Below are 24,275 nucleotides of genomic sequence, written 5' to 3'. Positions count from 1 at the left end.
AACAACATCAACCAATAAGACACTTTTTACCTAAGAAGTTTTTAAAAATTTAACCTTTACAATCACTTTACAGACGTAGACACTTACCCTCACTTTCACAGAGGATAAAACTGAGCCTTAAGAGAAGTTAAATAATTTGCTCACAACCTTCACAGTATTTCCCAAACTGCCTTGATCTGAACCTCATGGAAATGTTCATATAGACATGTTAAAATGAGTTCAAATGATTAGTGGGAATTAGGAAAGATTTCATAAAGCAGGTTAAGTTGTGGCCAGAGATCCTAAAGGATATATAGGACTCTGCTGGGAAAAGGAGGAACATTTCAAGAAAAGGGCACTAGAAAGAAATCCATGTCCAGGAGCGAGAATTGAAGGACTGAAAGAAGACACATGGAGCGGAAGAAATATGTGGGTAGGGTAACAAGGAGCAAGGTGGTTGCACAGAGCCTTCAGTGTCTGCTCAATTTGAACCAGATTCTATTCAAGGCATAAAAGTCTCAAAAATGACTCCCTCTTTCTATTTATGGTGCCAAGACCTGTAATGAGTGAGGAAAATAAACTTACACAGATTTCATTTCCCTCACATTGACATATTTTTTCTTGGAAATATGGTAAAGCTATGCTCCTGCACTAGAAATTTCAAATCGATACATGTAATTCATTTCACATGGTGAATAACTAAGACTCAAAAAGAAAATGAAAAATAGACTTAAATCAGAGACTGTGAGAACTAATCATTTCCTTATAAAGCTTCCTTAAGGCCTCTTTCCCATAAAATAGAAAAGAAAAATAATTTACTGACCCTATTACATGTCAAGAAACTTACAAATGTTATCTCAAATCCTACAACAACCTTTCACAGCAGATACTATTCCCATTTTACAGAAACTGAGACTCAGAGAAAGTTCAAGAAAAAACTTGTCCAAGGTCCTCTAGCCTGCAATGGCAGAGCTGATACTTAAACCAAAAGTCAGGGATGTGGGTGTGTAGGTGTGTGTGGGGGGTGTGTGTGTGGGTGTGTATCTACAGAGGAATTTCCATGAAATAACTTTACACAGAAGCTACAGTATCTTGGTTGGGGGTTGGGGGACCCAATGAAACTGGATGATCCCTTACCATATCACATCCCTTCAAACATGCAGAAAGTAGCATAATTTCTCTTAACTACATTACGGGCTTTCTTGCCCAAACATGCCTGCCACTAAGCATCTGGAGAAGACTGTCTCAGCCAAACACAAAGTCACTATAAACCTGCCAATCTTTTTAGAGCAATTACCAGGCCTGAAAAGAGGTAATCAAATGCCTGTTTTCATAGGATGGTTATGCAGAGTTTATTCACACTTAGCACATAAGCATCAGTTTTGTTTTATTGGGGGAAGGAAGACTTGTCTTGCAAAATCTCATAACTGGGAAAAAATATTTCCAAATTGTAAATATGACAAAGAACTCGTATCCAAAGTATATAAAGAACTCTTACAATTCAATAGTAAAAGAACAAACAAACCAAATACTTGTATGACCAAATAAAACTAAATAAATGGGCAAAAGACTTGAACAGACATCTCAACAAAGAAGATACATGAATAGCCAATAAGCACATGAAAATGTATTCTACATTGTTAATCATCAGGGAAATGCAAAGTAAAACCACAATGAAATACCAATATATACTCAGTATAATCAAAGAGATGGATAAAACCACACCACTTTGGAAAACAGTCTGGCAGTCTCTTAAAGTTAAGCATAATACTTTTTATAATTTCTTCTATCATATTACTGCATTGAAATTTTTATAAAGTTCAGTCAAATATTTAGAAATATTTTATTTTCCTTTCAAATTGGATTTAACCCTTTAATTGTCTAGATATTATTTTGATTTGTAATAGAAACATAATGAGTTACTTGAGTAGTTTTTAAAAAATAACTTTCATTAAATTGTTCGGTGATCCTCCCCACAAAAAGCTAAGCATAACTTTACCATAAAACCCAACTATTCCACTCCTAGAAATCTGCCCAAGAGAAATGAAAACATACAACCATACAAAGACTTGTGAGTGTTCATAACAGCATTGCTACTCCTAAGTCGCTTCAGTCGTGTCCGACTCTGTGCGACCCCATAGACGACAGCCTACCAGGCTCCTGTCCCTGGGATTCTCCAGTCAAGAACACTGGAGTGGGTTGCCATTTCCTTCTGCAATGCATGAAAGTGAAGTTTCTCAGTCGTGTCCGACTCTTAGTGACCCCATGGACTGTAGCCTACCAGGCTCCTCCGTCCATGGGATTTCCCAGGCAAGAGTACTTGAGTGGGTTGTCGTTGCCTTCTCCCCATAACAGCATTATGTACTCATAAAAACAAAACTGGAAATAAACCAAGTATCTATCAACTGGTAAATGGATTAACAAAATGTGTACAACCACTCAACAGAATACTATTCAGCAATGAAAAGTAATTGTATGGTGATACATATGACGACATGGATGAATCTCAAAAACACTATGATAAATGAAAGAAGTCATACAAAAAACATTACATACATATTATATGATTGCATATATATGAAATGTCCATAAAAGGTAATTTTATAGAGTCAGAAAACAAGTAGATGGCTGTCTGGGGCTTGGGTGGGAGTAGGGATTGATTGAAAACAAATTTAGGGGGATAATGAAAATATTCTAAAACTGGACTGTGGTGATGGTAATATAAATCTATAAATCTGTCTATAAATTTAATAAAAATCCTTGAATAAGAACACTTACATTGAGCAAACTTCATATATTATATCCCAAAAGTGCTTTTCTGGCCTGGAGAATTCCATGGACTGTATAGTCCATGGAGTCACAAAGAGTTGGACACGACTGAGCGATTTTGTTTTGAAATTCCCTCACAGCTCAGTTGGTAAAGAATCCACATGCAATGCAGGAGACCCTGGTTCAATTCCTGGGTCGGGAAGATCCACTGGAGAAGGGATAGGCTACCCCAATCCAGTATTCTTGGACTTCCCTTGTGGCTCAGCTAGTAAAGAATTCGCCGCAATGTGGGAGATCTGGGTTCGATCCCTGGGTTGGGAAGATTCCCTGGAAAAGGGAAAGGCTACCCACTCCAGTATTCTGGCCTGGAGAATTCCATGGACTGTATAATCCATGGAGTCGCAAAGAGTCGAACATAAGTGAGTGACCTTCACTTTCACTTCATGCTTCTTAAAAAGTAATTACTAAACATATATATGGATTTTCTATACATATATATGTATGTATTAAATAACTCCAGGGGAAACCAAAAAGTATACAAGAAAGGGAATGTAGTCATAATATTTTATGGTTCAGCTATATTCACTCATAATGTATATATTATGTAAACATAAATAAACAATGAACACTGATTTAACAACAACAAAAAATGCTTTGTTAGAAGGAAGGGGAGAGTGTCAATAAAACTGCTAATTTCTCACCTCCAATAGTAAGTAGGAAGCCAAAGGATAGAGCTTCAAACTGATAAATCAAGAAATATCAGAACAAGCATGTGATTTAGGTGCACGATTGTAAGTAACAAAGAAATAAAATGGTCTTTCCTAGGAGAGAGAAAATTTTATGAAGTTTCTACAGGATGGAATGCTCTAAAAGGCAATATTAAGCCTGAAGCCGATGAACCGTTTGAAGCTGCAGCACTTACCAGCCCTTCATCCACTAGAGGGTGTAAGGCAACACCACACAAGGACCTGTGCCGCTGACGAGTGACCCATGTCTGATACTGAAGAGAAGCAACATTTGAATAAATTTTGCATAAGGCTGAAAGCAAGGTTCTAGGTAACCTACTGGGAAGAAAAGAAAGTGATTGCATACTTTTTGTAATTTAAAAGCAAAGTAGAAGTATTTTTAGTCTTAAAAAAAAGGGGGGGTACAATAATTACTCTTGATTGTGAGATATAAGAGAGGTAGGAAGGAGGAAGGAATAGTTAGGCAACTTGGGATGGACATGCACACACCACTATATTTAAAATGGATAACCAGCAAGGACCTCCTGTATAGCACAGGAACTCTGTTCAATGTTATGTGGCAGCTTGGATGATAGAGGAATTTGGGGAAGAACGGACACAGGTATACAAATGGCGAAGTCCCTTCACTGTTCATCTGAAATTATCACAACACAGTTAACTGGCAATACTTGAGTACAAAAATGTTTTTAAAGAAATTTAAAAATTAAAAAAAAGAAAGAGGTATGAAACATTTTATTTCTAAATCTGTCATTTTAATCCAGTCTCCAACTGGGAAATGGCAGTGGGGTAAAACTTCTCATTCAACAACTAAGTGCTAGCTGGAACTGATACTAAACACAGCAAATGAAAAAGTTGTCTTCTAGACAGTTGTAATGTTGCCTTTTTTTGTGGGGGGTGGGTGGTTGGGGGATTCTAACTACTCATTCATTACAGCAACCACAATGTAGCTTTGAAAAATGTAAAGCAGATCATGTCATTCTCTGCTCAAAATCTTTCAAAAGCTTCACATTAAACTGAGAATATTTTTCACTTTTTCATTCAACAAATACTTATTGATCTCCTCCTACACGCCTAGCTCTGCTCTAAGCAATGTCACAACTTGTACAGAACTTATATTTTAGTGGGAAAGACAGACAATAAAGTATACACACTAGATAATTAAAGATAACAATGAGAGAGAGTGAATGGTCAGGCTATGTATATGTGGATAACTTTAGACTGGTGTGGTCTGGGAAGGCTCCTCTGAGAAGTAAACTTTGTCCCCGTGATCAGAATGAGAAGGTGAAGATCTGGGTCAAGAGCGCTGCAGATCTGACAGTGATTCCACACCTGAAGCTGAGATCAAGCTCCACAAGTTAAAAAACGGAAAGAATGCCTAATGCAGCTGAAGTTGACAGTAAGTAAGAGAGGGGTAGGAGATGAATTACAGAGGTAGGCAATAAGCTCATATATAACATACTCCTAAATCCATACAATGAGATATTCCACCAAAAAAACAAAGTACTGATACATGTTACAATATGGATGAAAGTTGAAAACACACACAAAAAAAGAAAGTTGAAAACACTATACCAAGTGAAAGAAGCCAGTCACTAAAGACCAGATACTGTATGATTATGCTTTCATTAAATGTCCAGAATAGGCAAACACACATAGACAGAAAGCAGATCAATGGCGCATGTATGCAAAGAATGGTAAAGTGACAGCTAAAGGCTATGTATGAGGTTTCTTTAGGGTGGCATTTTTAAGAACAATAATTACTTGAATCTGGTTTTTCAAAACTGTAAACTGCAATCCATTAGTGAGTTCAGGAAATCAATTCTGGTCAATCGATTGTTAGTCACAATCAACAGTTTTTGGTTTTTATTTTTTTAATGGAATAGAATGGAAAATATCACAGAGCTAAGAGTAACAGGCAAATTTGGCCTTGGAATATGGAATGAAGCAGGGCAAAGGCTAAGAGAGCTTTTACCAAGAAAACGCACTGGTCATAGCAAACACCCTCTTCCAACAACACAAGAGAAGACTACATAGGACATCACCAGATGGTCAACACCGAAATCAGACTGATTATATTCTTTCCAGCCAAAGATGGAGAAGCTCTATACAGTCAGCAAAAACAAGACTGAGAGCTGACTATGGCTCAGATCATGAACTCCTTATTGCCAAATTCAGACTTAAATTGAAGAAAGTAGGGAAAACCACCAGACCATTCAGGTATGACCTAAATCAAATCCCTTATGATTATACAGTGGAAGTGAGAAATAAATTTAAGGGACGAGATCTGATAGACAGAGTGCCTGATGAACTACGGACGGCGGTTCATGACACTGTACAGGAGACAGGGGTCAAGAGCATCCCCAAGGAAAAAAAATGCAAAAAAGCAAAATGGCTGTGTGAGGAGGCCTTTCAAATAGCTGCGAAAAGAAGAGAAGCCAAAAGCAAAGGAGAAAAGGAAAGATATTCCCATTTGAATGCAGAGTTCCAAAGAATAGCAAGGAGAGATAAGAAAGCCTTCTTCAGCAATCAATGAAAAGAAACAGAGGAAAACAACAGAATGGGAAAGACTAGAGATCTCGTCAAGAAAATTAGAGATATCAAGGGAATATTTCATGCAAAGATGGGCTTGATAAAGGACAGAAATGGTATGGACCTAACAGAAGCAGAAGATATTAAGAAGAGGTGGCAAAAATACACAGAAGAATTGTACAAAAAAGATCTTCATGACCCAGATAATCACGATGGTATGATCACACACCTAGAGCCAGACATCCTGGAATGTGAAGTCAAGTGGGCCTTAGAAAGCATCACTATGCACAAAGCTAGTGGAGGTAATGGAATTCCAGTTGAGCTATTTCAAATCCTGAAAGATGATGCTGTGGAAGTGCTGCACTCAATATGCCAGCAAATTTGGAAAACTCAGCAGTGGCCACAGGACTGGAAAAGGTCAGTTCTCATTCCAATCCCAAAGAAAGGCAATCTCAAAGAATGCTCAAACTATCGCACAATTGCACTTATCTCACATGCTAGTAAAGTAATGCTCAAAATTCTCCAAGCCAGGCTTTAGCAATACGTGAACCATGAACTTCCAGATGTTCAAACTGGTTTTAGAAAAGCAGAAGAACCAGAGATCAAATTGCCAACAGCCACTGGATCATCAAAAAAGCAAGAGAGTTCCAGAAAAATGTCTATTTCTGCTTTATTGACTATGTCAAAGCCTCTGACTGTGTGGATCACAATAAACTGTGGAAAATTCTGAAAGACATGGGAATACCAGACCACCTGACCTGCCTCTTGAGAAAACTATATGCAGGTCAGGAAGCAACAGTTAGAACTAGACATGGAACAACAGACTGGTTCCAGATAGGAAAAGGAGTATGTCAAGGCTGTATATTGTCACCCTGCTTATTTAACTTATATGCAGAGTACATCATGAGAAACTCTGGGCTGGATGAAGCACAAGCTGGAATCAAGATTGCTGGGAGAAATATCAATAGCCTCAGATATGCAGATGATACCACCCTTACGGCAGAAAGCAAAGAAGAAATAAAGAGCCTCTTGATGAAAGTGAAAGAGGAGAGTGAAAAAGTTGGTTTAAAGCTCAGCATTCAGAAAACTAAGATCATGGCATCTGGTCCCATCAATTCATGGCAAATAGATGGGGAAACAGTGGAAACAGTGTCAGACTTTATTTTTTGGGGCTCCAAAATCACTGCAGATGGTGACTGCAGCCATGAAATGAAAAGACACTTACTCCTTGGAAGGAAAGTTACGACCAACTTACATAGCATATTAAAAAGCAGAGACACTATTTTGCCAACAAAGGTCCGCCTAGTCAAGGCTATGGTTTTTCCAGTGGTCATGTATGGATGTGAGAGTTGGACTGTGAAAAAAGCTGAACACCGAAGAATTGATGCTTTTGAACTGTGGTGTCGGAGAAGACTCTTGCGAGTCCCTCGGACTGCAAGGAGATCCAAACCAGTCCATCCTAAAGGAAATTAGTCCTGGGTGTTTATTGGAAGGACTGATGCTGAAGCTCAAACTCCAGTACTTTGGCCACCTCATGCGAAGAGCTGACTCATTGGAAAAGACCCTGATGCTGGGAGGGACTGGGGGAAGGAGGAGAAGGGGACGACAAGAGGATGAGATGGTTAGATGGCACCTATGACTCGATGGACATGAGTTTGAGTAAACTCCGGGAGTTAGTGATGGACAGGGGAGCCTGGCGTGCTGCGATTCATGGGGTCGCAAAGAGTCGGACACGACTGAGCAACTGAACTGAACCGAAGAACACAAGATGGCTAAGTAATTTTGGTAAGACTAATTTAACTCTTATGTTTGTGTATGTGTGTATGTGAGTGTACTGGGTCATGATGTAAAAGGTATCGTTTACTAGAAATCGCCATCTTTTTTAAGCTTGAAATTGCTGAGCTAGACCTTGAACATCCTTACTATGTCCTCCATTGCAAACCTCCCCAAGGAAAGAAAAACAGCCATCATTTCTTTGCCACCAAAACAAATGAGTGTGACAGAAAACGCACTTACTATTGCCCATGGCTCCCAATCAAAATAAGCCCTAAAAGTTCATTTGCGAAAAACTGGACAAAAATAAAATTCATTCCAGGGATAAAAAAAAAAAAAAAGATAACTGGTGAGAAAAGGGGAAATTAAAAATCCTCAAGAAGAAAGAAAATACTTTTGGGATAAAAATCTCTTAGGTAAATTTATAATCTTCCCTCTAAATTAAAAGTAAGGCTGCTACTCCAAATTTAAATCCCTAATTATCTCAGTCACATCTCTCATCTTTTTTGAAATTCCCGTTTTGTCAGAATCACTTTATCATGTCCATATAATAGCTCTTCGACAGATTTTTAGAAAATTGAAGGAAAAAACTTTTTAAGGAGCCACTGACTAGCACTTAAAAAATCAGTTCTAACACTGTGACATTAATTTTCTTTATATTAAAAATCAAAAATTATAACAGGAAGTTTTATTTCATTCCTCACGGGCATGTTCTTCTTGACACTCCCAGGAAAGCAGTGTTCTCTAAGCTAAACAGCAAATCACAATCATAGTCCATAGTGTAGCTGGCAAGCAAAAGTAAGTAAATTCATAAAGTAAAAAAAAGATAATTTGTATGTAAGTTATTTTAACAAACAAAACAGGAAGAAAACTTGACAAAAGTTCAGTCATGCAAGGAACTTCCAGTTCATATGAAGACTTTTCGTGCTGTTACATTCTCCAAAGATTCCGTAATATCTTATCTTGCCACAGGAGGATGAGAACATCCCCATTTAAAGAGGAGAGAACACTGACAGAAGAGTACAAGCGGAAACTACAAGACACCGAGGCTGAAAATCCAGGGCTCAAGTCTAACTGTGCCGCTAACTATGTGACAAGGGGAAATTCATTGAAAAATCTCTGCTTTGAGGGACAGGGTGGGTACGGAGGGAAAGGGGGGTTCAGGATGAGGGAACACATGCATACCTGTGGCTGATTCATGTTGAAGTATGGAAAAAACCATCACAATATTGTAAATTATCCTCCAATTAAAATAATTAATTTTTTAAAAAAGTCTTTTTCTAGTAAATCCAATGCTAGGGGTTTCCTCAAATAAAAAAAAAAAAACCAAAAACTCTACTTTGGTTTTCTTAGCTACAAAATAGGGATAATAAAGCCCGACATTCCTAGCAGAGCTATTGTGAAGATCAAAACTGAATATACTGACACCTGGAAGCACACACTTGTAAACTGCACAATAATTTACTAACATGCCGGTTCCTTAGCTGATTCAACACCTGAACCCAACCAAGAGTCTGTGTTCTCATCTCCAACATGAATGGCAACACTTCATGCCCATAGGTCGAGTGTGGGCAATGCACCAAGCCATAATCCCAAACCTTATCATCCCAGTTAAGGGGTTCTTAGCTGCTCACTCATGTCCAATTCTCTGCGACCCCATAGACTGTAGCCTGCCAGGCTCCTCTGGCCATGGGATTCTCCAGGAGAGAATACTGGAGTGGGCTGCCATGTCCTCCTCCAGGGACCAGTTAAGGGAATACTCACTTTATTTCTTCAATCATAACTAGGATAACCACACATCCCATTCATCAAGATCTGCCTCAGACTATTCAACACTAGCATCCCTTTTCTCTCTCAAAATTGCCCCAACTTGAATGATAAACTATATGCAGTCACCCTAATTACAGCAGATATAACATTGTAGCACCAAGAAGTGACAGGCAAGGTCTAGGTTTAGGACTCCCACTGTAGTTCCTAGGGGCCCCTGAAAACCATTCCAAATAAAAAAACCAACATTAGCAGAAATAATAAGTTTCCTATGCAGAACTAAGGCCCCTTCTAATCAGTCTGCTGTTCCCAGATCCCTCCTGAATAAAAACTCTGGTGCTAATGCACACAAATACTCTCTCATTCAGAGAACATTACAAACCCACAAAATATTCCAGCCTTAATCAACACTTGGGAACTCTATCATAAGCATGTGCATATATACATAAATCACAGAGCTAGGAATCTAAACCATGACATTGTGTCATCAACCTAAAATTCTGCGTGGCCTGAGATAAAACATTCAGCCTTTCTGAGCAGGTTTTCACTTCTGCTAATCTAGAACATGTCTGTCTCCTCCACTTCCACGGAGAGACCACATCAGCAAACACTGTGATGTGCTCGGAGTGCTTTGTAAAAGCAGTGGAGTGCCATCCTTGAAAGCCTTTAACTGATTGGGAAAGAAGGCTGAGCTGAAATTGCATAAAAAAGCAAAACCTCTACAAGGGGACAGGTGGGTTTTTCTCCCCTCCTCTCCTTCTCAGGTTTTTTATTCAAATGTGTTACCAGGGGTGTGTGTAACAGGGTGAAAAGTATCACCATAACGGTGAAATTCTGGCCCACTTAGTGCTAAGGAACTTTGTTGTTATAATTCTTAACCAGGGTCATGGACTCCAAGATTTATAGTTCAGTGTCAAGGGATCTATGAAGCCCCCCAAATGATAAATAAATAAAGTGAGTGAGCAGAAATACTGCACATGACCACATTTTTCTTTGGTAGTCAATAATGGCCAGTATAGAGGAAATGACACTCAAAAACAGAGGACAAATTTCAGTGCTAATTCAGCTACAAACTTGTATTGTTACCTTGGTTAAGTCACTTTAATCTCTGTGTGCCTGTTTCTTTATCTTTCCAAAGGAAATACTTGCCTTATCCATTCAAGAGGTGGTGGTGATGAAAGCCCCACTTTGCAACAGTCAAAAGATTGTCACTTTTATCTCTTTTAAAATCACCATTAGAAGTTGAGAGGAATTTTGTCTGGAGATGGTTCCTATTTATTTAGAAAGGAAATGCAAAAAAATAAGGAAAAGCAAATAAAGATTCAGATAATTAAAGTTCACCTTCAACTCCACTCTTCCGTCTGCATGTGCTGAGCCAAAGCACTCCGGGGAGGTGTAAAGACCACAAGTTCAGTTTCTGCCCAGCTCAGGCTGCTCGGTGACCAGTGTTTCACACTGATAAATGCCTCCCAAATCTCAGAGCACAAAGTGAGAGTGCGCAAGGTTAGGCGCATTAATTAGCAGGATTCATCTGGATTCTGTATTCATCAAATGCAACAAGCAGCCATTCGATATTTGCCTGTTTGCACTACACTAAGATCTCTAATTCAAAGATCCAGACAGAAAAACAAAATAAAACCCAAGAAAGTAAACTAAAATAAACCTGTCATCATCAGAATGTGCCTCAAAGTAAATTAAGCAGCTTTAAACCACAGCAAAAAGGTCTGCATAGGCCCATAGCAGAGACAGTATGAGCAATAAATATGCAGGCTACAGAAGTGGGTCCCACTGCAAAAGAAAGGAAAAATAAAGTAGTTCTAAGCAAAGACAACTTTTTGTGCTTTAACAAATTCTTCTTAATTTCTTCTGCTTAATTCCTTACTGATCTGTAATCCCCACAGGAAGGCACATTATACAGTATCTTTTCAGATTCTTTTCAACTTCGTTAAGTCTGTTCCCCATACTTAACTTCAATTAGTTTTACCTTCCTATATCTAAAATAAGCCTATATCCAAAATAAACAACATTTTATAAGCAAATATTCGCATTAGTACACAAAAGTAGACTCAGAGACGACCACGATCCCTTATGTTTTCAAGGTCCTAGGTGGAAAGTACAGGGTGAAATTGAAAATGTCACTCATTTCAAAGCAGCCCAGAGGATTGCAGTTTTTTATTTTGGCTGCAAAAATCACCTGGAGGAATTTCTAAATACCTGAATGGCTAAGCCCAATCTCAGACTCACTCAATCAGAACCTTTGGGGCCTAGATCTCCAGGCAATGGTACTTTTTCTGTTATATGGCCAGGATATAGAACTGCTATCAAAGGACATGAATTTCACAGTTTACAGAAGCTCTAGGGCAAATCTAAACCAGAAAGAAAAAAGGAAGACCTTCTACATTATCTTTAGGTCTGGGGTAAATGACCATCTCTTTCACCAAAAGCTCCCATAGGAACGACCTTCAGTGCCAATAGGGATCCCACTGAGAGATGAACACAGAGAGGAACAGCACTTTCTCTCCCCTCCCTTTCGCCATACCCTACCTGGACCAGTCTGATGCCAACTCAACACCAGAAATGCAAGAACTGAGCCAATACTTCCAAATCTGGAAGGCCCTCAAATAGTGACTGTTGACTATGGCGCCATCCTGGTTTTTAAGCTCAGCTTCAGGGGTTTTGATGAGATTTAATTAAGTTCTAGGAAGGGAAACTAGGTCAACCCCTTGGTCTAACATTCTGATAATGCACATCCCTTAATGTGCATTACTGGACAAGTCTAATAATAGTGATTTTTTTGGCCAACCCTATAAGGAATAGTGGATAGGCATTCAGAGATACACATGATGGCTAGAAATTCAGAGATATTTCTAGGAGCTACCCTTTTAAATCTCCTGAAGAGTATCAATATCTCCAAACAGCAGGAGGTAAATTCCAGAGGCTAGGTGTCTTACATCATTTCTCTGAGGCAGCCTAACCTGTTCTACCCTAACTCTGTCAGCCTCACCAGATCCGAAAAGCACACGGCCAGGGAAGGCATTTCACACCCTCGCCTAAACCATACTGAGGATGTCTTGGTGGGAGATAGTTTCGCTCTAACCCACAAATGGGACCCGGGCTTTCTCCAATCATCCTCCCTATCTAACAAAGAAAGGCAGCAGAAACTTCCCTGATTAAAACCATAAGGCTGAATCCCCCCAGGGACAAGAATGGAATTTTCTTGTTGCTGATTACTGCAGAGACTCCAAAAATCTGTGCAGGCAGGGGCTAAGTGGCTGGGAATAAACAGACAAGTCCAACACAAAATTATGAGACATTAAGAAAATCAAGTTAAAAAATTATCATGTAGCCTGTAGAAGAAAAAACAAAAGCAATTACAACTGTGCTTGAGTGACTTTCCCCCTATAATATCCACAATTTCAATAATGTGATTACAATACCTTTAAGGTTAAGAAATATGTTTTATAATGTAAATTCATTGCTGAAACTAACCAAATCACTCTCCAAAATAAATAATTCCAGGAAATGCTATCACGTAGCATTCTTAGATAAAACACACACACACCACATCTGAGTTATAAACAACTTATACCAACCTGGCTGTCCCGTGCTGGGAATCCATGATAACCTGGGGTCAGAGGCTCGTTCTGAGACAAAGAAAAGAAAAGAAAACCATAAGACAAAAGACAGTGTTAAGAATCATCAGAATCATCCAAAATGATCAGACATAAATTCCTGCAGTAGTTCCTAAGGTGTTCCAAATCAGTCTACTCCACTCTACCTATATACATCTCTGAGTTCAGCATGCAGGATAGCAAAAAAATAAAAAACAAATAAAAAACAGTATTTGCTGAGGAGCACTATCCATAAAGCACTGTGTTCCTCCTCGTCCAGCTAAATGTTTGCTTCTAAGTGCCTCTCCAACAGGGCACTCCAGGGATTTGGGGCAGATCAACTCCTAACTTCACACTATGGGACTCCAGCACGTCTGGCCCCTGAACTCTAAAAGCCAGTAGCACTCCCAAACACTGGACAACGAAAAACCTTCACACATTTCCAAAAGTACCCTCGTTGGGAAGGGGACAGCATCACCCCTACTGAGAACTGCCTCTTGACCTGGACAGGTTTTGTCCCTTCCCTCTATCAATCTCCTTTCCTTCAGTTTTGCCCCTGTTCCAGACTTCCTCTAACATCCTACATCCTATGGACTCAAGTGACTTCTAATATGTATATGTGTTAAATTTATTAGGTTATTTGCACAATTTACTTTCCATATTATTTATAATTTAATTCATCTTTTTGTAAAGGTGTATCATACTGAGTAGGTCTTCCCAGGTGGCGCCAGTGGTAAAGAACCTGCCTGCCAATGCAGGAGACGTAAGAAACATGGGTTTGGTCCCTCGGTCAGGAAGAACCCCTAGAGGAGGGCATGGCAACCCACTCCAGTATTCTTGCCTGGAGAATTCCATGGACACAGGAGCCTGGTAGACTATAGTCCATGGGATCGCGCAGAGTTGTACACAACTGAAGTGACTTAGCACGCACACACACACGTCATACTGAGTGTCTGATCCTCACATTAACCATCCTTGAGGGCTAGAATGGTAACCAATAGAAGCTATGCAAACCCTAATTTAGTATAAGGTCATACAATATGAGCACTCACTAGTGGCTTACTTGACTCATTCAATCATACACTGAGTATCTAATATTTTGAAAGAACTGTTTAGATGACTGACAGAGTAAGAAAGATGAATAAAACAAGACCCTTGCCTCCAGGGGAACTTTAAAATGGAAGGAGACACACATGCACATAAAGATGTAAATAAGAAAATAGTGTTTTTGTAGTTTTTTCAAGGTGCTCAATACAGCTACCTGAAAGATATTCATCCTCTTCTTCAATTCATTTGTATTTCCACTCCTACTAGCAGAAGGTAAGTTAAGAAGAATTTTCATTGATAGGACCTTCTTTTATGACAAGAGAGTGAACCTTCCATCTAACGGTACATCTGCTTTGATTTTATCTACATCTTTGATCATCAAAAGTCCACACTTCTTTCAAAAATATGAAAGCAAGGTGTCAACTTAAGCTCCCTGCATAGACCCCCATATCTTGTTAATCATGATTTCCCCACAGTCAAGCACAGTGTCTAACACATGCTAGACATTCAAAAGAATGTATAAATAAATAAATAGGTTCAATAATGAGAAATTATTAGGCATCCGTTAGAGCATAGAAAAAGCAAGAAAATTCCAGAAAAACATCTACTTCTACTTCACTAAGTATGCTAAAGGCTCTCACTGTGTGGACCACAACAAACTGTGAAAAATTCTTCTAAGAGATCGGAATACCAGACCACCTGACCTGCCTCCGGAGAAATGTGTATGCAGGTCAGGAAGCAACAGTTAGAACCAGACATAGAACAACAAACTGGTTCAAAACTGGGAAAGGAGTATGTCAAGACTGTATATTGTTACTCTGCTAATTTAACTTATATGCAGAGTACATCATGTTAAATGCAGGGCTGGATGAAGCACAAGCTGGAATCAAGACTGCTGGGAGAAATATCAGTAGCCTCAGATATGCAGATGACACCACCCTTATGGCAGAAAGAGAAGCAGAACTTTTTTTGATGAAGGTGAAAGAGGAGAATGAAAAAGCTGGCTTAAAACTCAACATCCAAAAAACAAACATCATGGCATCCAATCTCATCACTTCATGGCAAACGGAGGGGGAAACAGTGACAGACTTTATGTTTTTGGGCTCCAAAATCACTGCAGATGGTGACTGCAGCCACAAAATTAAAAGACGCTTCCTCCTTGGAAAAAAAGCTATGACAAATCTGGACAGTGTATTAAAAAGCAGAGACATTACTTAGCCCACAAAGGTTCGTATAGTCAAAAGCTATGGTTTTTACAGTAGCCATGTATGAATGTGAGAGTTGGACCATAAAGAAAGCTAAACGCTGAAGAACTGATGCTTTTGAGCTGTGGTGCTAGAGAAGACTCTTGATGGCATCACCAACTCAATGGACATGAGTCTGACTGAACAAGCTCTGGGAGTTGGTGATGGACAGGGAAGCCTGGCGTGCTGCAGTCCATGGGGTCACAAAGAGCTGGGCACAACTGAGTGACTGAACTGAACTGGACTTCAAGGAGATCAAACCAGTCAATCCTAAAGGAAATCAATCCTGAATATTCATTACAAGGACTGATGCTGAAGCTGAAACTCCAATACTTTGGCCACCTGATGCGAAGAGCTAACTCATTAGAAAAGACCCTGATGCTGGGGAAGACTGAAGGCAGAAGAGGACGACAGAAGACAAGATGGTTGGATGGCATCACTGACTCGATGGACATTGAGTTTGAGCAAGCTCCAGGAGATGGTGAAGGACAGGGAACCCTGCAGTGCTGTAGTCCACGGGGATCACAAAGAGTCGGACAGGACTGAGTGACTGAATAAATTAAGCATTCACAGACAATCACTGACTCACAGACAATTAAAGTTCTCTTTTTTTATTCCTAAGTCTCTATTTTGGACATTTATAAATTGTCTTCCCAAAGAGAGTACACGAAAGATAATTGCCTTTAAAAATGATAGGTGCCAAAAAAAAAAAAAAAAAAAACAAGTGATAGGTGCCAAATCATGAGGAAGAACATAGTTGAAAGGTTCACATTACAAAGTTATAGTAATCAAGACAGTGTAATACTTTTAAGGACAGACAGACCAATGAGGTACAACTAAGAGCCCAAAAATAAACCCTTGCAGTTATGATCAACTGAGTTTTTAAAAATGTGCCAAGAAAAATAAGAAAGAAGAGCCTTTTCAACAAATGGCGCTGGAACACCTGGATATCTCGTGTTGAAGAATAAAGCTGGAACTCTGTCTTACACCATATACAAAATTAACTCAAGACAGATCATAGACCTAAAATCACACAACACTTAGAAGAAAACAAAGGAAATATTCATGACCTTTGATTAAGTAATGGTTTCTTCGATATAACTACAAAAACACAAGTGACAAGAGGGAGGTGGGCAGGGGGGTCGGGATAGGGAATACATGTAAATCCATGGCTGATTCATGTCAATGTATGGCAAAAACCACTACAATATTGTAAAGTAATTAGCCTCCAACTAATGAAAATAAATGGAAAAAAAAAACACAAGTGACAAAGGAAAAACAGATTAAATGAACTTCATCAAAACTTAAAACTTCAGTACTTCAAAGGACACCATCATTTCTGGGGATCTAATACACACACAGCGATTACAGTTAACAAGACTGTATGATATACTTGAACTTTGCTAAGAGAATAGGCTGTAAATGTTCTCACCACACAGACACACACAAAGATAATTATGCGACATGATGCAGGTGTTAGTTACAGCTATGGTATTAATCATTTTGCAATATACAAGTGTATCAAACCAACAAGTTGTACACATTAAACTTACACAATGTTAATGCCAATTATGTCTCAATACAGCTGGGGAGGAAAAGATACCATCAAGTTAGACAACAGAATGGGAGAAAATATTTGCAAATCCTTTGTCCAACAAGGGACTTGTATTCAGAACATAAAAGAACTTTTAGACAAATAATCCAAATTTTTAAATGGGCAAAAGTTGTGAACAGGAAGTTCTCCAAAGAGGATATACAAAAGTCCAATAAGCACATGAAAAGATACTCAACACTGTTGGTCATTAGGAAAATGCACATCAAAACCATAATGAGATAACACACCCACTAGGATGGCTACAGTCAGTCAGACAATAACAAGTATTTTCAATGATATGGAGAAACTGGAATCTCACACATTGCTGTTGGGAATGCAGAATGGTGCAGGCTCTTTGGAAACAGTTTGGAAATCCCTCAAAATATTAAAAAAGAAAAAAAAGTGACCATGTGATCCAGAAATTCCACACCATGTGTAACCAAGAAAACGGAAAACATACATCCATAGAAAGCCTCGTACACAAATGTACATAGCAGAGTTATTTCATAATAGCCAAAAAGCAGAAATAATCCAAATGTTCAACTGATGAATGGAGAGAAAAGTGTGGACATGTATAACTGAGTATTATTTAGCAATAAAAAATGAATGAAGTATTGATAAAACAAAGATGAACGTTAAAATCATCATGCTAAGTGAAAAAAATCAGAGACAAAAGCTACAAACTATAATTTCACTTATAGGAGATATTCAGAATGGGCAAATCCATAGAGAAAGAAGGAAGATTAGTAGTCTAGGGACCAAAGGGAGTGACTGTTAATGGGTACTGTGTTTTACTTTTGGTGATGAAAATGTTCTGGAATTAGTGATGATGGATTCACAACTCTGATTTTGCTGAAAACCCCAAAACACTAAACACCACTAAAAACACTTTGAAAGGGTGCGATTTATGGTCTGTGAATTATAGGTTAATAAACTTGTTATTTAAAAATAATAATAATAGGCAATGTTGGCTGGCTATTCTCACACTAATTTTTACAGGGGAGACACCTGTAGCTTTGTTGTTTTACTGAGTTGCTCAGTCATGTCCAACTCCTTTGTGACCCCATGATTAGGATCCTCTGTCCATGGGGATTCTCCAGGCAAGAATACTGGAGTGGGTTGCCATTTCCTCCTCCAGGAGATCTTTTCAACCCAGGAGTCAAACCCACATCTCTTGCGTCGGCAGGCAAGTTCTTTAGCACCTAGTCAGCTGGGAGGCCCACCTGCAGCCTAGACCAGAAAAAGAACAGGGCTCCTTCCAGAATCCCTAAGAGCCGGGTTCATTCTGGAGTCCAGACACTTACTTCAACACCATTCCCTCCAGATTTTAACAATGCTGATGATAAAGATGATGATACTGAGCAATCAATCAGGCACGGTTTTAGGATGATGAGGAGAGAGGGAAAAGAAAGTGGCAAAGAGAAGAAGATAATAAAACACAGATAATAGGTGGGAAAGTCAAACTTTCAACCCAGGTCTGCTGGATTCCAAAGCCACTGTTTGTCCCATTTTATCAAATTATCTTTTCTAATCATGCCATGTTATTCCTTTACAATAATAATAATGCCATATTATTTCTTTACAATAAATTTCAAGACTGAGAAAGGAATTAGAGGATTAAGAACGTCATCAAAAACCCCAAAAGCACCATTAACAAAGATTCATCACTCCCAGAGAGACTATCCCATGTACATACTCTTTGAGTTCAACAATGCACAATACTTTTTATAAGGGAAACAAAACAAAACAAAACAAAATAGTCCTCCTACAAGCAAGCACTGTCAAAACCCTTAATAGCAAAGACAGATGTAGTAACAGGTGCACAGAGGTGTGCCAGAGGAAATGGACTTCCTCCTTCACCTGCGTGGCAAAATGGCTCTCCTTTCTTCTCCACCTCTCACCCTCAGAACTCTCCAGCCCTCAGAAAGGTCCTGCCTCACTGAAGGTGGCCTACTTAACGACACAGGTTTGCTTTCCTTTTTAATTTTACGGTATATATACCTGTCCCTTCAAAATGCATGAACTTTGCATGTTTTTGAATTTTATAGAAATGAATCCTATTGCATAGCAATTTCCTTCTTTTCTCAATATTCTGAGATTTATCTCCACTTATGCATGTCACTACATTTCACTAATTTTGACCACTGCTTAGTTTTCTACCTTATGACTATGTCACAATTTATTTATCCCTCTTGCTTTCCTGTTAACAGACTTAAATTGTTCCCAGTTAAACTCACTAACCACGCTGCCTGTAAACATTCTTTCAGAGCTGAGGTATCACCTTCCACCCATACACTGGCAAAAATAAAAACATGACAAACTGGCAAGAAGAGTCAATAGACATCTTCACATCTAACAGTACGAATACAAGCATATTAGGACTACTCTTTTGGAAAGCAACTTTACAATAATTATTAAAATATTAAATACTCATACCTTTTTGTAATTTCATATCTCTGATTTCTTTATCTACTCTATAAAGAATCACCTGAACTTGTGCTCAAAGAAGCATGTTGGACCATAACAAAAAGAACAGGGATCGTTCCAAAATCCCCAAGAGCCTCGCTTGTTCTGGAGTCTGTACATTTACTACAACCCCATTTCCTATAGACTTTAACAATGCAACTGCAAAGGTTTTTTAAATTCAGTGCTGTTTGCAATACTGAAAAACTAAAAAGAACCTCAATTATAAGGAAATAATATTATCAACCATTGTATTGTTTCAACATCCTCTGTTGAACTCTGCAAGCTTTTTAAAAGGTAAAAAATCTCAACAAACTATCTCAAGTCATACTGAATGACAGCAAAACAGTCGGTGTGCTATTCCTTTAAATCACAGTACAAAAGAGGTATTTCTATCAACTTCCCTGATAGCTCAGATGGTGAAGAATCTGCCTGCAATGCAGGAGACCGGGACTCAGTCCCTGGGTCAGGAAGATCCCCTGGAGAAGGGAATGACAGTGAAACAAATCAGTGTGCTATTCCTTTAAATCACAATACAAAAGAGGTATTTCTACACGAATATAAAATCATAAATAACTGCACAGAGAAGATCTAGAAGGATATACAACAAAGTTCTAACAGTGGTTCCCTCTAGGGAGAAGAGTAAGATTTGTGGAAGGTTGACAGGGCATTCACTATGGGAATTATTTGAATATACAAAATGTAAAATTCATGTATTAAGAACCAAAACAGTCACTATTACCAGTGTTTCATAATGGTTTATACAAACAGGTATTTTGTGCAAAAACACCTTCATATAATCTTATTTAGTCCTCACAATGCAGAAAATGGGTTTCATAACCCTCATTTTACAGATGACAAAACTGAATTTCAGAATGATTAAGTGGTTTGCTGAAGGCCAAACAGCTAATGATAGTGGTCAAGCTGCCCTCAGATTCAGGTCTTTTAACTGTATACCTAGTACTCTATTACCTCATGACAACCTGTACAAACCAGTACTGGTCCTGGGAGAGACTGATATAATTGTCTAAAAACGTGCAGATCTGAGTTTTTTAATCAGAGTAAAAATAGTTGCTGAAATGTATTATTTTTACAATTGGAGTACAGTTGTAACAGTGTTGTGTTAGTTTCAGGTGCATGGCAAAGTGATTGAGTTATACATTAATAACAAATTTAAAGAGGAGATGAAATTACATGGAACAGATGGGACAGAAATCAGATGTGTTTAAACTCCAAAAAGGAAAGGCTTTAGCAGCTGTATTGCCATAAGCAAGAGTCATTGACCTAGTAAGACTGGAAGACTTAGAAAATGACTGCCAAGACATAGAAGCTGCTCAAAAAAAAACAAAAAACAAAAAAGAATATGTAAGAAATAAAATACCAACCATAAGAATTTTACTACAGGTCAACAATTAAACCTGTTTAGAAGCTTCTGATTAATTAATATATGTAACTGACAAATAGAGTAATTGTGATGGATCGTGAATGTACAACGGACACTGAAAGAAGTGAAGAAAAATATTACCCGATTTTTATATTCTTCACTGGCTGCTTAGAAGCTCCCACTGCATCTATGTTTGAAGAATCCACTTAAGCAGAAGCATCCTTCATTTATTCAGTAAAAGTGTATTTAACAACTGCTTTATGACAAGTACGGTGCTGGTACCCCTGCCCTTGAAGAGCTCTAAGTCATAATAATAACAAGATAATGTGATTGATAACACAACCAACATCTATAAAAAGAACTACAGGACTCCATAAGATCTTTTGGAAACGTGTGTACTGAAGTGGGGGGTGGGCGGTAAGTGGGTAATAGCCTCTAATCTTGTATCAGAGGACAGGATCTCCACACTGTCAAGGACTGAAGAATGCTGAAAAGACACAGTGGATTTTAAAACCACTCCTCTAAATGCATTCTGAAAATCATCAACATCATTTCTAAACGATTAAACACATACAAAGAGCCAATAATATATTTGTGCGTTCCAAATTAAAATCACCGAGAATACTGAGCCTAGGAGAACAGATCAGCTTACTTAAGCATGTTTTTTAAAGAGGGCACTAAGAGGACTTAGTAACACTGAAGATCAAAAAAGTCCTGCTTTCAGGACAGAAATACAGTAGTGATATAACATACTAGCTATAAATCCTAAGCAACGATCTATAAAGCTCTGAGGAGTCTAAGGAAGACGAAACTCTGCCAGCCTCCTCTGGTTTCACCCACTTAACAGGCCATGTGTTCAGCAGCCAGAGATTTATCACAAGAGTATATTTTTTACTGGCTTCCATCAGTGATGAAGGTTGTCTAGGAACAGGAGCACAAAACTGAAAAATTTACAAGAAAGCTACATTAAGCAATTAGGAAAAAAAAAATTTTAACCCACCTTACTGTCTTTCTTTTGGATCTAACAAAATCAAACCCGCTTCACAAAATGGAAGAGGAAGAAAAACACTGAGACTGGAACAAAATAAGTTCTTGCCATCAGGCAATTTGGGAAGAGGAAAGGAAAATGAAGCAAAGGAAAGTAAGAATGAAGCCGTCCTCTGACAAACAAGCCTGATCAATGGTACTAAGTTTTTCGTTGACTGACTTACTCTCAGTTGAAAATTAATTTCATATTACCTTACATACATTTAACAATGGAGGGAAAAATTGACTTAGACCATATCAGCTAGGGAAGAAAAGCAAATCAAGTTTCACAGGGTATTTCAGTACCTTTGTTTTGCAGCCCAAGTCACTTGAAGTAGTAAGCCTATTTTTGAATGGAGACACGGAAGGGAACACCACAGGAACTGAAGAGGCAGCAAAGTTCCACATGTTATTACGTACAAAAACCAACCCTAGCAACAAGTACTTTTGAGTTAGGAAGAGAGACTGCTTAACAACCATAGATCATTATTCTGTGTCCAAACCATACAAGGCTCAAGGTACCCAAAGATAAGAGGACTTATAAGGGATATGAACCTGGTAGTATCTGACAACACAGTCCCAACAGAAAGTGCAATGGGTAACTGGCAAACTAAACTTTCACACTACTATATGCTGTGCTTAGTCACTCAGTCACGTCTGACTCTTTGCAGCCCCATGGACTGTAGCCGCCAGACTCCTCTGCCTATGGTGATTCTCCAGGCAAGACTACTGGGGTGTGTTGCCATGTCCTTCTCCAGGACATCTTCCCAACCCAGGGATCAAACCCAGGTCTCCTGTACTGCAGGAGGATTCCTTACCGTCTGAGCCACCAGGAAAACTCATAATAAAACAAAAAACATAGAGTAATTCATCCCACCTCCCCAACAAGAAAACTGACAGCCAATACCTCTTTGTTACATTCACCACTTCCACCCCAAATATCCCATTTTTTTAAAGAGCCAGTTCATTCTGGGGGAGCTTTATCTCAGCCCTAGGGCTGGTTGCTATTATAATTTTTATAATATTAATTTAAATATTAACTTAATATTAAAATTAATTTTATGTGAATGATATATTATCATCTATCACATTATTACAGTATATCTGTTACATCTGTTATTCCTTAGAGTTCATTCTACACCTTACAAGCCAATCCCTTATTACTTCAATCTGCTGTTACAGTAAATAATTCTTTACGTTAAATTCCTTGTTTAAATTACTTATAGTCTCTTTGTCCTGATTGGACCCAGACTGATACAGATGAACTGAAACAAAATGGTAATGTCCTGATTTCTCACAGGACAGACATTATGTTTTATATTTTATATACATTATCACTCTATATTCTCACTAAAACTCTATAATATATCTCTCAACAGTAAGAAAACAGGCTTAGAAAATGAAGTAATTTGTTTATGATAATGCAAATCCAGGTTGGTCTGATACTCCAGTCCCTGCTGATTCCCTACTGTAACATTTATTTTTCTTCACAGAACCTAGCAACACTTTTTAAAGAACTAAACATCTACATCCTGGAGAAGAATGAACAAAGCAGTTCTGGCTGCTATACTTAGAAAGGGTTGGCCTTGAGTGGTGCCTGGGAACTTAGATTTCAGGAGGGTTCTATTCCCAGAACCAGTTAAGAGTGGCTCACTGTGCCTAAACTGTGCAAACCATACGGTTGATGCTGAACACTGCTTTCCTTCTGGGAGTCGAGAATCCGAGCACATGCTAGGCAGAAGCTGCCAAAGTGTACAACCCTTCACAGCCATGCCCCAGAAAGAAAAATTTCCCCACTGAGGCTCTAATGAGCTTCCCCAGTAGACAACATTGCCACCACTGGGTGAAGCAGAGAAGCACACCCCATGTGACTGCACTTCACCACCACGCACTTCTTCCCTTGGTGATTTTGCTTTGTATCCTCTTACTGCTATAAATCATGGCCATGAGTATGTCTAGACACTGAATTCTGTAAATCCTAGCAAATCACTGGAGCTGGTGTAGTCTTGAGGACCTCCTAATACAGCCTGTGACATGCCAAGTATTTTATTAAATGCAGAGGACACAAAGATGAATGGGGCCTTTCCCTCAAGGAATTTGAGAATCTATTTAAATTTCCCTTCTTTCACTTCTCTGATCTTCACTTCTCAGTCTGTTCACCACTTAAAATAGATCAGATACATTTCCTTGAGCTAAATCTCATTCTTGGTACTGAAATGATGCTAAATATTTAATAAGTCCATCAGGCAAAATCTGAGATACAAAGCTCTAATAAACTCGAAGGCCACACATATTTTCTTTTTACCTTCCCCATCATATTGTGTTCCTCATTAAAAATAAATT

At 38.6% G+C, this 24,275-nt stretch overlaps 1 protein-coding gene across 16 annotated transcripts in view; it reads right to left on the bottom strand.

Annotated features, from left to right (window-relative positions):
• RBFOX2 (RNA binding fox-1 homolog 2) overlaps positions 1-24,275 on the bottom strand; it is a 278,293-nt gene that overhangs the window by 183,814 nt on the left and 70,204 nt on the right. For all 16 annotated transcript variants that reach the window (XM_070453973.1, XM_070453974.1, XM_020883935.2 and 13 more), the window contains exon 2: positions 13,157-13,207. In XM_070453973.1, coding sequence (XP_070310074.1) covers positions 13,157-13,207 — 51 coding nt within the window. The remainder of the gene's footprint in view (positions 1-13,156; positions 13,208-24,275) is intronic.

Source organism: Odocoileus virginianus, chromosome 23 (genome assembly GCF_023699985.2).
Source record: "Odocoileus virginianus isolate 20LAN1187 ecotype Illinois chromosome 23, Ovbor_1.2, whole genome shotgun sequence".
Taxonomy (NCBI): domain Eukaryota; kingdom Metazoa; phylum Chordata; class Mammalia; order Artiodactyla; family Cervidae; genus Odocoileus; species Odocoileus virginianus.
This window is presented reverse-complemented; position numbering and strand designations above follow the sequence as displayed.